Below are 18,737 nucleotides of genomic sequence, written 5' to 3'. Positions count from 1 at the left end.
AGTAACAAGTAGTAGCAGTAGTAGTAGTAGAGTAAGAGTAGCAGCCCCAGCAGCGGCATAAGAAGTAGAAGTAGTAGTAGAAAGTAGTAGTAGTAGAAAGAGCAGCAGCAGCAGCAGTAATAGAAGTAGTAGCACCAGCAGTAGTAGTGATCATAGTAATGGTAGTAATAGTAGAAGTAGCAGCACCAGCAGTAGTAGTGATCGTAGTAGCAGTAGAAAGAGCAGCACCAGCAGTTGTAGTGATCATAGTAATGGTAGCAAAAGTAGAAGTAGCAGCACCAGCAGCAGTAGTAGTGATCGTAGTAGTAGTAGAAAGAGCAGCAGCAGCAGCAGTAGAAGTAGCAGCACCAGCACTAGTAATGATCGTAGTAGTAGTAGAAAGCGCAGCAGCAGCAGCAGTAATAGAACTAGTAGCACCAGCAGTAGTAGTGATCGTAGTAGTAGTAGAAAGAGCAGCAGCAGCAGCAGATGTAGTAGAAGTAGCAGTACCAGCAGTTGTAGTGATTGTAGTAGTAGTAGTAGTAGTAGTAGAAAGAGCAGCAGCAGCAGCCATATGAAAAATGTGTGTATTTATTGACAGTGTTTTTAATATCTATATTTAGTCTGTGACTTTTTATAAAATGCACTTCTCAACTGATCATCAAAGTGATTATTTGATTTGTATAGTTTTAAAAGGTATTACATATATATTAAATAAATATAATATATACACTAAACTGATCTATAATGACATCCTTGCATTAAAATAATACTACATACACAGATACAAATGTACTGAACATTCATACCTATTGAAACATACCTTCTTTTTCCCCACACTATAAAATGTCATAGCTCTGAAATGCCACAGACATTCCATAGCTCTGAAATGCTACGTTCTGATCAGCTTGGTCAGCTGGAGTTTGAGGTGCGGCATGTGAAAAAGGCACATGAAAAGGATGTGGTCAGCTGAGGGAAATCAAAAACGCTCTGCCTGTCCACTCCCATCATCCGTCACTTTCTCACAGCCATCAACCTGCATCCTCTCCCATTACCTTTAAAAGCATCGGCAGTTGCAGAGCAGCGCTCTACTCGGTCAGCGCGTGCTTTTGTGCACCACTTCCAGTTGCATGAAATACGATGGATGCACAATTCATTCACCACTGCAATCTCAAGTGTCACAGGTACTTAGCACTATAGTTGGTGTGACACATTAAACCTGGTTCCTGGTTCCACTTTTAATTGATAAAGAGTTTAGGATTGGACTTTTCTGGTTAAATGGAAAATGGACTGTAACATATGAACTGCTTACTTTTCTTGAGGACCCTAAGACATCTTGATGTAATCAAACATGATGATACTTGATAATTGAAACTGAAAATTAAAAATTGATTCTGCTAAAAAATTGATTAACTAATACAAAGTCATTATTGTGTGGAGATGTCACACCATTATCACTGGGTATTACTGGCAAAGAGAATAAATTGAAGAAAAAAAAAGAATGGATCTGATCCAATCCTTTAACAAATCTATCCTGAAATAGCACTATCACATTGCTATGTCATGTTGTTAGCTGGGTGTTTCTTCTGTGTGGAGTGGTAGAGTATTTGTGTAGTTGTGTGGTTGGTGTGGCGCAACAGCCACTGAGCTACCACACCATGTGTGAGACTGGGGTTCGATTCCCGGTCTGGTGATTATGCTGCGCTACACCAGTAGGAGTCCTTGGGCAAGACTCCTAACACTACACTGACCCACCTCTGTAATATGAGTAACCCTGGAAGTCACTCTGGATAAGAGCATTAGCTAAACACAAGGGGTTAATGTAAGGCAACATAACAGGAGCAAGTAGAGGTAGAGATTCTAGAGATTCTTTTGGACAGATGAAACCAAGATTAAAATAAGCAAAGAGAAGTGATGATCCAAACATACCACATGATCTGTCAAACATGAGGGACCATCCCTCCATCCGATGGAACTGGCTCACTGCTATTTGCTGATAATATGACAGAAGTAGCAGGACCAATCCTCAAGTCTTATACTTTCTGCTCAGATTCAGTCAAATGGAACACACTACAGATCGTATGGTCTCCTACATTTACATTTAAGGCATTTAGCAATATGCTCTTATCCAGAGCGACTTACAAAAGTGCTATGCTATTTACCCAACAATAACCTCAGCTAGTTTGAATAGACTAAAAATCCAAAGAACCTCTAAGTTTAGACACTACTAAACACAAGTCAATAAGGTGACCACTCTGCTATTCACCCAAGTACTCTCGGAAGAGGAGGGTCTTCAGTCTGGGTTTGAAGACAGCGAGCGTTGGACTGCTGTTTGAACACCCAGGGGAAGCTTGTTCCACTCCTCCTCTTCCGTGGATTTTGAGGGATGGCGGGTCGAGCCGAACCGTACTTGAAGCTGGAAGGGCTTTTGGTGTGGATCGGCTTTTGACCATTGACTTCAAGTACGGAGGGGCTGGCTGGTCCTTTCTGGGCTTTGTAGACCAGCGTCAGGGTTTTGAATCTGATGCAGGCAGCAGCTACAGGAAGCCAGTGAAGAGAGAACGCAGCAGTGGAGTGACATGGCTGAATTTAGGAACGTTGAAGGCGACCCGTGCCGCTGCATTCTGGATAAGTTGCAGGGCCTGATGGTACGTAAAGGGAGACCAGCCAGAAGAGAGCTGCAGTAGTCAAGTCTTGAAGTGACGAGAGACTGAACGAGCACCTGGGCGGTCTCTCTAGAGAGGAAGGGTTGAATTCTCCGGATGTTGTACAGGAGAAATCTGCAGGACCGAGGATGGATGATGACCCAAAACATACCACAAGAGAAACCCTCGGGCTTCTTAACGCAGAATCAAAATGGAATAGTCCGCTTACCTGACCTCAACTCAACTGAGCAGACTTTTCACTTACTGAAGACAAACTGAAGGCTGAAAACCTCAAAAGCAAGCATCAACCGAGAAGGCGGCTGCAGTACAGGCCTGGCAAAGCATCTCAAGAGGGAGTTGACTCAGCATTTGGTGATATCCATTGGTTCCACACTCCAAACAAATTGCATCCAAGTATTGAAACAGTCTTTTAGTTTTTAATATTGTTAGTTTGTCCAATTACCTTTCAGTCAATGAAAGTCTACACTTCAATCACATCTTGATTGCTTCATTTCATATCCATGGAGTTGGGGCACAGAGGCAAAATGACAAAAAAAAAAGCTCTGTTACTGTCCAAATACTTTTGTTGAATAAGCTTTTACTTGCAACAGTCTACTCAGATTCTCCTACGTTAGGTGTCAACATGCTTCCTTCCATTCTGAACATGTTATCAGCTTGTTGAACTTGTTATACCATTTGACAAGCAGATCCATACACTAAAGAGTGTGTTATATTGATCAAATATCATTTTCCTCAGCCTACACCCTCCAATAACGATCCCAAACCGGTTATAGATCAGCATAAAAAGGCAACTCCAGCCCATATCCAGTTTTGATGTCCCACTAACTGGGAGAGACTCATGGTTTATTTACTTGGGTAAACCATTGCTACCATAATTATCATCAAGCTCCAGTATGATAAATTGCTAATTGTTTAATACCCTAATCAGCGTTCATTCTTTGCGCAGATAAACTGTGACAGCGCCATTAATTTAAATAGTAATTTCACTTAACGGCCAAAATGGCGGAGCAGATTTTTACGCAACGCTTTTTCGAGAGGGCTGCATCCATCACGGCTCCACGGTGACATAAAGATGTCTGACGTGCACTAACTCACTTAGGGACAGCAGATGTTGCAGCGCTGTGTTCAGTGGCAATTCCCAGGGTGTATTACTTCAGCTCCAATGACTTGCAAATAAACAGCTCAACAATTTTTCCAAAATAGCTCCGCCATCCCGCTCCCGTTACTCCTCTACCTCCCTTGCATTTTTCATGATACTTCATGAACTTTGACACAGTGACCCCTTTAGCTGGGGAAGCTCCAGCGTAATCGTTCTCCAGCCTTGACCTTGGCCTGTCAGATAAAACAATTCACCCTCCTTCATCTTTTCCCCAGCCCCTTTTGTTTCAGTATCAAAAAAGGAACAGAGCTGGGAGCTGGAGCTGGATCTGCAGCCTAAACTCGCCAGCACGCCGTCAGCGCACTCTTTGTGTTGGTGTGCGAGTGTGTATGTTTTTTTTTCCTTTTTTTCCCTCCTTTTTCCTCCAGAGCACCACAAAATGATTTTGCTAATCTTCAGATTTATGATGGATTTGCATACATTCATTAGAGTGTGAGTGAACGCAGCGAACATAAGGTGCTTAGTCTCCTGAATTAAGGTTCATTCGTTTAATGATAAGTAAATATTTAGCCTGCAACGAACAACTGATAAAAATGTGTGCTGTGGCTTACGCGAGCCTTTGGATACTAAAACTGAAACTTAGAACAAACGAAAGCACTTTTGTTTTTTTTGTTTTTTCCACCTTTTTTTTTTTTTTTAACTAGCTGAATACATTAGCGCCACAGCCAGACACATTTTTCAAAGTCATGATCAGAGAGCACACAAGGACTTTGCTGCCTTTATAGCCCCCAGTTAAAGAAAAAAAATACATCTGACAAAGGTATCAAATGATGGCTTAAAAAAAAAAAAAAAAAAACAGTTTTTTTTTTTATTCATTTATTTATACTCGGATCCTCCTGTGGGAGCCATGAGGAGAAATTACGTTAAATTGACTTTCTTCCGCCAAATCAGATCCCACATGGTCCCTGTCCCTGTGTCTTTGGCAATATGTATTTTATCAAGCGGCCGCATTAACAGATGCGACTGACAGAAAGTGCTTGGGTGGCAGGAACAGTTTCACCACTCTTTGGGGAATTTGAGAGGGGGGAAAAAAGCCAGAAGGCAGAATATGCTGTGTTTATGTGCTTTCTTCTGCAAATACATCGATTACGGTGCACAGTTGTGCACATAAAACTCTTAATGCACGAGAAAGAAAAAAAAAATCATAAAACTGGTCAACTTCTGATTAATCAGATCACCAAAACCACCTGAGAGGACGATGGATGTGTGTTGGCCTCCCCCAAGTATTTTTTTTTTTTAAGGTAATACGATGTAGGCAATACTGACTACTGACTGATACAAGAACTTAAAAATGCTGATAAATGATTGGCTAACCTGAACCTGCTGATCTGATTTTCAGCACAACAGTTTCTAGAGTTTACTCAGAACGGTGCAATAAGGCTCAGCAGTCTAATGCGCTGCCACTATGGCCTGGCGGTTGCATGTTTGTATCCCAAGCCATGTCGCTTTGCCATCAGCGGGCAGAGACTGAGAGAGCACAATTGGCCGTGGTCTCTCCGGTGGGTAGATGATGCCCTCTCTTAAAACAGCGGAGCTGGGGACTGGGGAGTTTTCCTCAATTTCCGAGCATGCAGACTGCTTGTCAATGCCGCACGGCTGGCAGTTCGAAAAGAGGCGGTGGCTTTGCATGTATCAGAGGAAATACATACTTACCCTTCTACTGTTGGGGGTTAATGCTAGAGGAGGCTATGAATGGCAGTACCAAATTTTGAGAAAACTGAAAAATGTGACAATCAAAAGTAGTGCATGGACTATAACAACAGAAGCGCACATCAAGTTCTACTTCTATCAGCCAAAAACAGAAAGCTGAGGCTGCAGTGGGCAGAGGCTTACCAAAACTGGACAGTTAAAGATAAGATAAAGGTAGCCTGGTCTGATGAATTTCATGCTTAAAGTCAACAGTCCAGGCAGGTGGAGGTGGTGTAATGGTGTGGGGAATGTTTTCTTGGAATAATTTAGTTATTGTTAATACCCATCAATAATCACTGGAATGCCCCACCCTATTTGAGTATGGTTGCTGACCATGTGCCTTCCTTCATTACCCGAATGTTCTAATGGTTATTTCAAGCTAAACTATTTATATAAGGCTTATATTATTTATCAGTTCAGCATGTATTGCTGTAAAATTTACAGGACCGAGTGGAAACCCTGGTTCTATTGAATAATCTGGCATGTTCTGATAGAAAACTGCTGGAGGACAGACCACAGCTGGAAACAGAGCTATCAGCTGGAGCTCAGAAAAGCCTAGAGGAGTACGCAAGTCCTTTTCCTTTGAAATGATAAAAGGAGGGAAATGCAACATACAGCTTGCTACTGAAACAGATCTTGAAATTCTGAACCATTTTAGCTCAGAGGTCACCCTGACAGCAGTCCAACACAAGCCTCGTCAGGCCAGACATCATCACCGTCCAACTGACGCCCATGATGTAAACTTTAAACTGTTTTAAAGTTTTGGCACCCTCTGTCCATCCTTATTTTGCAGGTGGGTCTTTCATTGTGCTCACGGCTCTCTTTCTAAAAAGTGGTGATGACTCAAGGGTATTTGCGACAATTAAAAGGAACTTAATAGAAACGCTGTAACTACTATAGGCCGACGTGTCTTAATCCGTCTGCGCCACACTCCATCTTTGAAAAAGAGATCCGGGCACAAGCGTTTGGAATGATCCCCGGTCTGGCATTTGCGTTTCGTCATTTGCGAGGAGGCAGTTTTGGCAGAACAATGAGAGGACATATGAGGCATGATTAAATGCTCCTGCTGTAACGAATACAGCAGCTCATCTCTGACAGGAAAATGTTTAACTATCACCATCATTTCCACCGGCAAATGGTCATTGTGTCCTTGAGAACATATTTGATTATTACACTTTTTTTTTTTTTTTGGACATCACAGCCATTTTCCAGACCCACACGCTTGTCGTCACTCACTCACTCACACACAGACACACACACACTTTCACTTATTTGCACGCAAGCACACACGCGTGCGCACACCCACACCCACACCCACTCTCTCGGCCCCAAAGCTTTTAACACTTAAACAGTGCAAAATATTCAGATTTAACCTTGAGTGTTTGATATGGGCGCAGCGCTTTTAAGGAGCGCCCTGCACACAAGCAGATAGGAGCCGAGCCTTCTAGCAGACACTGAGCAACCGAATGCATGGAAGCCCCTATAATCCAAACACATACTTTAAAAAGCATTAGGCAGCAATTTCGTCTGTCTTATCAAAACTATAAATAAATATATGTATATGTTGCTGTCTGACAAAAACCTTGTTTCTCCAAAATGGCAAGTTAATGGGGGGAGGAAAAAACCTTTGATGGAAGTAAATGTGGAATGACTTTATTCCAAGTCATTTGGGAGCATCTCTATTGGTCTGTTTATTACCTGCCAGATTCACATTATGTTAAAAAGTGAAAAATGAAGATTCAACAGCAACATATTCATATAAAGTCAATACCCATCACTTCCTCAGCTCATCAAGTCACCAATTTGTTAAAAATCCACAAGAGTCTTGTAGGGATTATGGTGTTTTACCACGGTTAATGGGTATAGGCATGATGTAGAGACTGGTGTCTGATCAGTCAATACAACCAATATGTCCAAGCTATTCAATTGTTGCTTTATGAACAGCAAAAACACAGAACTCTTGGACACTCCTTGACTGCGCCAAAACACAACCCTGAGGAGATTATATTGAAGATAATTCACTTACATAAGGAAGAAAAAAAAGCTGATTAAAAGAAACAAAGCTAACAGGATCCCCAACATTGATGCAAACCTAGTAGACCACCAATACTGTCCCCATCATATAAACAGCACTAAACCCTTTCAGAAGTGAGTTCTGGATGTCTGTGGCGATCTGTAGTTCTAGAATTTGACGCTACTCTGCAACACAGCTGCGCGTGATCTGCAGAATGGTGTGGAGAATCAACAGGCAATAACTGTGCAGACAAGATCAGGTCATGAATACTGTGGTCTTGAACATCAGTGTATTTATCGTTCTAACACTCTCTCCCAGTCCCTTTCATGGCACCTCTAGAATGAGTGTCATTTGTTTTCTCCTGTTTTATTAAAGTAATGAAACTTCAAGATGATTTGGTTCATGTATTAACTGAATCTGAAAAATCTCATTATCATATCATTTTACAATTTAAACAATTAAAAAGGTTTGCTGTGCGCTTATCAGTGTATGTCAGCGTTAAGCTGACATACCACCTTAAAACATCACCTACACTGGGAACATTCCAATCCCACCAACCAGGGACCAGCCACGATAAATCCCACTCGTGGGATCACACTTGCTAAAGGTTCAAAGCTTTAAAAAGAGGAGAAAAACAGATTCTACTCTCACTTCAGAGCTGAAGACGTCCAGGCGTCTCAGTCATTCATTCCACTGTGAGAAGATGATTCAATGATGTGGGTCTGAAAAGATGTGGAGATGATCAAGTAGCTCTTACTGAGATAGGCACACAAAAAGGAAAGCTGCTGGTGGTATAAGAGTAAGGAACTGACAACCCCAGAGTCTAGACATTAACATCATTGAATGTGTTGGGAATGGAGAGTAGAGAACCAGTAGAGAATTGATTTTGGTATAATTATATTTCTGATTTCTGACATTTTTACTACTGCTGAAAAATTGATAACTTGTATTTAATGGTATTTTTACTATAAATATAATAAACAAAAATAACAGTATGTGTTGGGTATTTTAATATCTTCAAACATGTCAATCACATGCTTTCACCTCTTTTGTTTTTTTACTGTATCTAATACTTTCCCAGTATTGTTCCTAATTGGCCTCTGCAGCATGTTCTGGAACTCGAGCGACGTCCAGGCAGCTTTTCAAACAGCTGATAGCTGTCTCCCACAATTCTGTCTCCCCCCTGCCGGCGTGCCACGACTCCTGACAGTATGGAGTGTAATGCGTGATAGATCGCACTTTGGGGACTGGGTAATCACATTTCCCTTTGCCATCAGCTGGAGCTCCGCAGGACATCCTCAGGAAAAAAAAATAGAAGTCCTGGGATCCTATTCTCCCAATCTGGAGGAGTATGTGATGTCTTTACCCAATGTCATCGTGCTTCTGAGCAGGACAAAGAGAAAATAACTTAAGCTAAGATCAATAATAACCGAGACGACTCTGTATGTGAATATACACAATAAAGCGCCATACTTTTTTGTTACTTTTTTAAAAAGTTGCATAACCCTTAAAAGTTGCTGGTGATGAGAAAAATGTGGTGTAACTGCACTGTTATTTATTGTTGTCACGTGTAGCTCAATGAAACAAGGAGTAATTCTGCAGAGATTTTATAAATAACGAAATAAAATTAGTTAAAAAAAAACAACATTTGCTATGAATTGAGTTATAGCTGCAAATATCGCTGCTGTCCAATGAAAACCATGTATCTCCATTTGTTTGGAGTTTGTTTAGTTTTCTCCATGGTTGAAACCCTGTAGCTGATCTGTACGCCAATAAAAATGTTGTCAATCACTTGGACTACTCTTTTATTTTGAATTAAGTTCCATTCAAAGTTAAGAACATTTTTGCCTTCTCCTGTAAAGTCGCATGTTTTTCAATGGACAGCGACAATTTGGCCTTGTTTTGTGAGGTAAAGAAATCTCCTTGTATCCAATATAGAATCTCAGTATCTACTGTGTAACTCACTATGTAACCACATATGTAATTACGCAACCGCAGTTGAAAGGTATAGCAAAATGAAATTAATATAATTCCTTGGTAGACTTTTAAGACCAAGTCAAGTTTGTTTATATCAAATTTTTTGCAGCTTTGCAGAACTCCAGGTACAAGCAAAACGTTCCACAGAGTAAGAGGAACCTTAAGAAGAACCAAGACTATAAAAATGAAATAGGAATAAAAAATGAACAATTGACTAATGGAAATGATTATCAGTCTTATCAGAGTGAGAAAGAAAAATTAATTAATTATGATATAAGTATGGATATGTACAGAGCTCAGTATAATGTAAGGCAGTTGAAATTTAAAAGGTTAAATATCTGCTGATTGAAGTATGCATGTAATCCATGCAAATGTATGGAGAAAATGCATTAACCTCAGTCAAAGTATATGAGATGGTATGAGGATTTCTCTGATTGCTAATAATGAAGTACTTTGCCTATTCCTACTATTTCTACATCACCTGAAAATCAGCTGACCAGGCTACATCACCTTAACCCAGGGCAGATGCTCTACTACATTAGGCTGCTTATTTTGCCCCAGCAGTTCATCCTTCGCCTCCCAAACACCTTTTTTAAGGAAAATGAAGTCTTGAGGGAGTGCGAGTGTCTTTATCAAGGTTAAGTAGCTCATTCGGTAAAAGAGCAGGCCGAGAGTGCCGGCAGCAGACGCGGTGTGAGCCCACGGCAGCGCGCGCCGGCGGCCAGCCTAGCGGGCAAATGGCCTTTAGTTGTCCTAACGGCACTATCCATCATAACATATGCTCTCTCCAGGACGCCAGCGCCTTAATGAAGGATGGCTTTTTCATCCACCTTATTTCGGGAAGATGAACTGAAGGAAGGAACGGGATGAAAGGAAAGCGAGTGAAGGGAATTCTCGGCAGTGGGAGCGGCCATGTTGCGGCTGTAACATAGGCATCGAGAACGTTTTGGGTAAGGGGACAAAAGTGGAGTATTAAAAAAAAAAAAACGAGGGCCCAGGTAGGTGGAAAAATAATAAAAAAAAAAAAAAAACACATAAAATCACACATCGAGAGCAAGATGATTAACCAAAAGCTGAAAATCACTGGAACTCATCCCCGAGGTGCCATGAAAGGGACTGGGAGAGAGTGTTAGTATGATAAATACACTGATGTCAGTGACCTCATGGTGGCCATTATTTCTGTTGCATCCTGGGAGCCTGCTGCGGCCTTGGCACGGCTCTGGTTGGTGCTCGGACAAGGGCAGCTCCATCATCCGGCCTGACAAAGATGGCTGACACTAGGGGCCCATGCCCATCCAGCCCATCTGTGCCCAGGTGCCCACTTTAGCATGGCACGGCGGGTGGAGGGGAGGGGGGCAGCTTGGGTGACCCCGTGAGGGTTCAGCTCCTCTGACACTCCGCCACAGTGTCATTAGAAAGTCACCAAGGACTGAAGCCCAAACTAAGCCAGTGGGAAGTTCCACTTTGTACCAAATATAGCTGCTATTGTCTCACTTTCACTTACTTGCTGTAGAACCGTCTACACAGTAAAAGGGGAAAGGACAGCTAGATTCCAGAACTGTAATACTTACTTGTGTTAAGCATTTCGACTTGTGGTAAATGTGATCGAGACGCATCTCTGTCCACCTCTAAATGTGGTTTGAGTGATTCAATCCCAGTCTGATTACAATTTACCGTGGATGTATTTACACCTGGATTTAAATGTGACCAAATAAAATTTGAATGGGATCCAACAACACTAGTTAATGCAAGGTGTAAACAGCCTCACAGATTCTGAGTCAAGATCATGACTTTAAAGCAGTCGAGTCTGAGTCAAGATCATGAACAAGTCTTTAAAGCAGTCGAGTCTGAGTCAAGAACAAGTCTTTAAAGCAGTCGAGTCTGAGTCAAGAACAAGTCTTTAAAGCAGTCGAGTCTGAGTCAAGAACAAGGCTTTAAAGCAGTCGAGTCTGAGTCAAGAACAAGGCTTTAAAGCAGTTAAGTCTGAGTCAAGAACAAGGCTTTAAAGCAGTTAAGTCTGAGTCAAGAACAAGGCTTTAAAGCTGTTAAGTCTGAGTCAAGAACAAGGCTTTAAAGCAGTTAAGTCTGAGTCAAGAACAAGGCTTTAAAGCAGTTAAGTCTGAGTCAAGAACAAGGCTTTAAAGCAGTCGAGTCTGAGTCAAGAGCAAGGCTTGAAAGCAGTTAAGTCTGAGTCAAGAACAAGGCTTTAAAGCAGTTAAGTCTGAGTCAAGAACAAGGCTTTAAAGCAGTCGAGTCTGAGTCAAGAACAAGGCTTTAAAGCAGTTAAGTCTGAGTCAAGAACAAGGCTTTAAAGCAGTCAAGTCTGAGTCAAGAACAAGGCTTTAAAGCAGTCGAGTCTGAGTCAAGAACAAGGCTTGAAAGCAGTTAAGTCTGAGTCAAGAACAAGGCTTTAAAGCAGTTAAGTCTGAGTCAAGAACAAGGCTTTAAAGCAGTCGAGTCTGAGTCAAGAACAAGGCTTTAAAGCAGTTAAGTCTGAGTCAAGAACAAGGCTTTAAAGCAGTCAAGTCTGAGTCAAGAACAAGGCTTTAAAGCAGTTGAGTTAGAGTCAGAAAAAAGACTATAAAGCAGTTGAGTCTGAGTCAAAAAGAAACCTTTAAACCAGTCAAGTCTGAATTAAAAACATTTTAAAGATTTTAAAGGAGCTGAAACAGTTGAGTGTATGTTAAGAAAAAGACTTTAGAGTAGTCGAGTCGGAGTAAAGAAAAATAACTTAAAGCAGCCGTGTCCGAGTCAAGAATAGGACTTTAAACCAGTCAAGACAAAGACAAGAACAAGTTTTTAAAGCAGTTGATCCTGGGGCAGGAACAACACTGAAGCAATCAATTCTGTGTCAAGATCAAGACCATGAACAGCTGAGACCAGGACAAGACCAAGACCACTGTGATTCACTGTGAAAGAGACATCATGACATTATGACTGAGTAGAAGTTAGACTGTGAATTTATAAACAAATGCTGAATTTGAATAGTTTTAGATGTGTAATTGTTGGATAACACGGTGTGTATGGGGGGGGGTCTATTAACAATTGAATTTCCTAAAATGTAAAACACAATTAAAAAGAAATTTCATTGTGGTAAACATACTTGTGCTTCTGGTTAAAAATGTGCTTTCACTTTCAACCATGCTAATGTTACATTAATACTGATATTTCATAACTGATCATTTGATATATTGATAATTCATGGCACAGCAGCAGCTGGAAATAACTAGCCCCAATGGAACTTGCTGTTTACAAGTAGAGAAGAAGGGGATTGTGAAGAAGTGCTTTTTCAGTTTGGTTATTAAAGGGTTCAGCTCAACGAACTTGGAGAAACGAGCTTGAATGAACTTGCCAATTCTTTTACTTCAGTGAACAGACGCTTATGCTGGCTTGCATTGTGCTGAGTGAAGGGGCGAGAGGGAGTGCCACCCTACCCACCCTGAAAGCATGAGGCCAAATATGCTCTTTTGGACTCCCAGCCATATTCCCCTGACACTTAGATGACTGCACCACTCTGGAGCCCACAAGTCTAACCTACAAATAAAATGCTCCACCCTACTGTTGGGAATCCTACCTGGAATACGAGTGTGTGCCACTCCTCTGTCAGCATCACCGCAGCATACGGCCTCTCGTTCAACCAGTTCTCCTCCACAGCACTGTGATCCGTAGCCATCGTGAAGCCCCCCTCCACAGCAGATCTGACCTGCCGAGGAGGAGAAGGGCGTCCTCCCGCAGCACAAATCGCCCAGTCCCACGGACACACGCAGCTGATCGTGGTCTGGACAGCAAATTTCCCCTAAAGTCGGCAGGCAGCAGCAAACACATGGCATGAGTGGTACTCAATCTATATGTCCAGGAACAAATACCCAGCCAGAGTAAAGCTCGGTGTACACATTTGTCCTTTCAAATTTCTGGTCCTTTTCTCTGATCTTAATGTTGGACTATTTGAATCGCTAAATGATTTATGTATCTGTAAATGTCAAATTAAAGAAATATCAGTTTAAGTAAAAGACAAATAACAAGCTTGAGCTTTTTTGCTTAAAAAGGGTCTGGACACTTTTGTTTCGAATATGAACAATGGCGAGATTCTGCCCCCTTTATATTAACCCCTTAAACAGCCTATGGCTCTCCGGCGGGCTAAAAGCGTTATTACCAACATCTATTACCAAAGAATAGCCCCACCAGTGCAGAAGTCCCTGTAGTTACTTAATATAATGCCTTAGTGTGTGATAAGCCTTGCTGTGTTAAGGAGTTTCTAACTTGTCTCTAATAAATGTGTAGTGACACACTAACAATCCATGCAACAACAGTGCAACTACAGGTGATGTCTTCATTGTTTGATATAAATAACAGTAGAGTATGTCATACTTTAGGTGTATCATCAGTTTATCAGTGTATCCACAGTTTTAAGCAATTACAACTGTTTCCCAATTGTTGTAATGGAAAAATACAGATGTTAGATGATATTTTATAAGTTTTCAATATGTTAAATGAAAAAAATTAACAGCATATATGCAGAAGTGTGTTTTCCGTAGATAATGTGTGCTTATTTTCACTTTGAACATGTCAGCTGACCACAGGTGCCCAAACTTACATACGACTGTATAGACCAGCACGTACCTGGGTTGACTAGGACATAGTATCCTCCACAACACTGGTGTTGAGGCAGAGGCTTGTGGAACTGCCCGCCACAACAAACACTGAATGAAACGTTCACCGCCAGCAAATAATGCTCGCTGCAACACTGGTGCAAATCTTTGAAGTCATGTATAGTCTCCTCACAGCACACCTACAAGAACAAGAACAACAAACGCAGTGTGACAAACAGCACTCTTGAAATGCACTAAAGCAATGCACATAACATGTCACTTGTGCTACAGCTCTGACGGATCATACTACTCCTCAAACATGTGCAAAAGTTCCTTTTGGTCCGAGGCAATTAGGAAGTTAAGAGGTGGCAATGCCATGGCCCCAGAGGGGCCACCACGAAAGGCTCATGCAGATCCAGGGAGCGGTTGGGCCCTGGGGCTGCTCGTCTTCCTACTCTTGCCACCAAGCGGCAACTATATTTAGCTGGACTCCAACCGTCTATTCTGGCAAGAAATCAGGCCAGGATAGATTTTCCTACAGCAGAGAGACCATACTCCGGTGGCGTCTGAAAAATCTGTGTCGCCCCAAGCCACTGACATTGTCCTTACCTTTGGCTCGGCTTCAAGCTCAAAAAAAGTTATGTAAGGGCATGTTCTGAAGTACCTGAGAGAGGGGGAAAAAGGGTCTCGACTTGGAATAGATCACAGTAATTTATAAGGAGGACAGAAAGCAGTCTTAATCATAATTAATCAACTACTTACGTTGAGTTATACTGATGATACACAACAACGGTGCAAAATAACCTGCAACACAACATGGGCAAGGGCACCTTAAGAATTATCCATATTTTTCCATTGATCCCTAATAAAATGTGGTCTGATTGTTTTAAAATCTAAATTACAGACAAACACAATCAAACTAAACTTGTAAACACAAACAGTTACAGTAAAATATTGGTGTAATATTGGTATTTGGGGGTAAAATCCACAGGTAACTGAAGTCGAAGGTTCACTTACTTTCTCTAGCCTGCACTCTGGATGTTTACTGAATGTACTCAATAAAAGACAAGAACAGGGCAACTGTTTGAGTGCTATTAGCTTAGTTAGATTGAGTTGGCTAAAGATATTGCTGTAGATCATTTTTAATTTAGCAATATGTTGGAACTGGTAAGTCAACTGCGCAAATAACAGCATTTTAATCTTGTCTGTACCATCAAATAGTGCCACTGTACATTTGTGAAATTGGTGGCATTGGTAAATTGGAAATTGGTACCACTAACATCCAACAACTCCACCCCCACAAAAAAACTAAAGGAATAAAGGATCTTTTTGTAATGTTTTTGTTAAATATTTTTGGTCCATCAAGCAAGCTATCAGCAAATTGTTTTGGGTCACGCACCCCCGTAAACATCACGATTGCACTTGGGGAGGAATTTAGAGGGCATTAAAAGTTACATTTAAGACATTTAGCAGATGGTGTTATCTAAAGGACAAAGGGCTAAGTTACCAAAGGGCCCAGTTGATTACTCAAAGAGTATCCGTAATAAGTTTGTATTGGCTAGAATGCAAAAGATATCTCAAGCCACAATGCTGCCAAATACAAACATCAGTATGGATACCTAGATACACAACACTCAACATACTACACTAAAACTAAAAAAAGAGATATAGATGGAGTAGAAACAAGTTTGCTGCTCAGTTATGATCTAAAAGAAGAACTAAAATCAACACATCAATATAGTTTATGTGAAGCATTGAGACTACTTTTATATTTATACATATATGCATGCACTTTCTGTAGCACAATGATCTTCTTCCTATTAACTTATGAATTATGACTTGAATAGATGTAGAGGGCATCCAAAAAACACCTTTAAAACAATAATATCACAAATGTTTATACAACAAGAACTAAAAGTAAGAGCTAATTAACAACAAACTATTATGTTTAATTTTCTATTGGTCCATTCACCATCAAATTTGACACAATGAAAAGGAGATACAGTTGCAACAATATATTGGCTGGCAGTACTATCAGCAATTGAAGATACCCTGGACAAAAAAAAAAAAAAAAAAAAACAAGCTCATGAACAGTGCTATTGTAAGATGCTCATACCAGCCCTGGACAACAAGGCAATATTAGCAGATGGCTCTGTCACATTCATTCGCCGAGACCAAGAGAATCATCTCTATTCTGCGGCTGCTGTCGAACACGGTGAGCTCGTCTTTCCCCGAGTTGTGTTCTTTTGTGCCCAGGCCTCCAGAGCATTACTGTCTGCTTTTGAGCCGGGGGAGACGTATGGCTCTCGCTCGCTTGCCAAGTTGGCGGCGTTTCAATAACATCAGGACTGCAGCAATTGCAGGAGACAAGTTAATCTATTTACTGAAAACAATCGCGGGGACGAAAGCTTCGCACTTAAACGCCGAAACAGCTTGCTGTGTTTTGTTCTCCTTCATAGAGGTGTATTTCACTTAAAGCGTTAAGAGCCGAAATGAGCCAAATTTTGTCGCATCATAACTGATGTAATTTTTTTATACTTTAATGACCTGATTAAACATAAATGAAACGTCGTTTACATGCAGGGGTAGACAGGCCATGAAGATGCCCTTAAGAACAATGCACAATTATTATAAAATGAATCTACACCTGTATGTGGGTTTAGTATAAGACAATGACACATAAACTACAACACAGCCAAGGAAAATAGAATAAAATTGCTTCATCCGTCCATTTTCTTTTCTGCTTCTTAATGGTCAGGGTCGGTGTGGGTATGGCGCTTACCCAGAACAAGAGGCAGGGTACCACACACACCCATTCACTTAATCACACATTCACATCTAGGGGCCAATTTAGCATGGCCAATTCACCTACCACGTTTTTTTTTTTTTAGGAGGGAAAAAAACCTAGTACCTAGAGAACACACACCAAACTCCTCACAAACAGAGACCAGAGTGACGATCAAACTCACAATCCCAGGACCCTGAATCTGTGCAGCACACACACTACTCGCAATCTTGCCATCAGCCAATTTTGCTGCTTTAACGCAGAAAAATGCACCTGTGAACCTAGCAAGTAGGTGGACATTGGGAAACAAATAGTAGTGGTACTACATAATGTGAATCTAGCAGTTCTTCACATTGTTGTTCCTTCTTCCCCAAACTTTACTTTACTTTGTTCACCATCCAAAGAGCCTATTATCAGCAAATGAGAATTGAAACTGGACATTGGATCAATGGAAGGAGGTCACCTGGTCCAACTAGTCCCATTCTTTTTACATCATGCAGACAGCCAGATACAGGTTTACCAATGGGATGTTCTAAACAGTGTCTCATCACTGTATGCATATATAGGTCCCTTTTATCTAGGGACAAAAATTACATCACTTGACCTCAAATAGCTTCTGCTGAAAAAAATCCCTATAATTCAGTCACCAAATTAAATCAGATTAAATCTGAATTTCTCATTTTGCCAGGAAAATGTTAAAAAGATGCAAGAGAATGTGTTTTCCTCTTTTGCCTCTTTGGGTAATTAATTGCCCAAAAATACTTTGCACTTTGTATATTTGTGACACTCTTGAATACAAATGTACATAATTAATGTAGTGACTAGACATACATGAAGTAATGCTCAGTGGTTTCTGATATCTAGTATAAAATGTTTAGAAAAGAAAAGACCCTGAGAATGCACATTCAGATGCAGAATATCAGATGTAGTGACCTGCTGTTCTGGGTCGTAACAAGAGCTTCCACAGAAGTCCTGGTGGGCAGGACATTCCAGATATGAGCAGTGAGTTTGGGGAAAGACGGCCTCCTTGGCCTTGAGCTCCTTGCATGGTTTAAGGGCCCGTCGACGAATATCATAACCTCCCATGATTCCATTGGGCTGGCCAGGAGATGTCCACTCCAACCTAACGGATCTGGCAGACATGGAGAGACAGAACAAGTGTTGTCATAACAAAAAAAACAATCCTCACAGCAATGTTTACAACAGCTAGTGTAAAACCTTCATGGGAGAGTAGCTGTTCCTGTAGCAACTCCCTATTAAAGCAGCACTGTGAGAGAATTGGTATTACCTGCTCCTGGGCTCCCCCTACAGTCGGGAAGTGGAATTCACGCTTTACACATGCATTTCTGGACAAGCTGAGAGATACAGAACTGTCACTGAAGGTAAAAGAAGCATATGGACTGATGTGGTAGAGTAATACTACTCACTTTTACACAAATCACAGTGTTCCGCAGTTCACTGTAGCACTGTCTTTGCTGGTTTACTAAAGTTACATAGTAGCCATGATAAAGATATTATTCTTCCTATTACAAGTCAATGGAGCAAGCTGTAGTTTTTAAGGTTAAAATGATACATATTATTTTATTAATGTCCTTACATTTCAGAAGATACATAAAAGGCATTATATCAGAACAGTCCTGTGCCTACTTTTGTTTTTTTGTTTTTTCTTTTGTAACAATTAAAATATTCCTACCAAATTTTAAAATGGACCAATATAAGTGGTGCAACACTGATGTAAGCCTGTACTGCTACTATTACAGCTCTGTTACTATTCTGTTACTATTCTGGAGATACAAATGTTTGTTTTAACAGTGCTGATGTTGCATATGTACAAACCATGTACTGCTTATTATAAGAAGACACAACCACCTAATGAAAT

At 40.9% G+C, this 18,737-nt stretch overlaps 1 protein-coding gene across 1 annotated transcript in view; it reads right to left on the bottom strand.

The window, feature by feature from the left end:
• ush2a (Usher syndrome 2A (autosomal recessive, mild)) overlaps positions 1-18,737 on the bottom strand; it is a 303,135-nt gene that overhangs the window by 81,731 nt on the left and 202,667 nt on the right. Inside the window, exons 47-49 of the mRNA XM_072689926.1 lie at positions 17,792-17,990; positions 14,105-14,273; positions 13,059-13,280 (exon numbers count right to left, since the gene is read on the bottom strand). Of these exons, the coding sequence (XP_072546027.1) occupies positions 13,059-13,280; positions 14,105-14,273; positions 17,792-17,990 (590 nt within the window). The remainder of the gene's footprint in view (positions 1-13,058; positions 13,281-14,104; positions 14,274-17,791; positions 17,991-18,737) is intronic.

The sequence above is a fragment of the Salminus brasiliensis genome, chromosome 10, assembly GCF_030463535.1.
Source record: "Salminus brasiliensis chromosome 10, fSalBra1.hap2, whole genome shotgun sequence".
Classification (NCBI taxonomy): Eukaryota; Metazoa; Chordata; class Actinopteri; order Characiformes; family Bryconidae; genus Salminus; species Salminus brasiliensis.
This window is presented reverse-complemented; position numbering and strand designations above follow the sequence as displayed.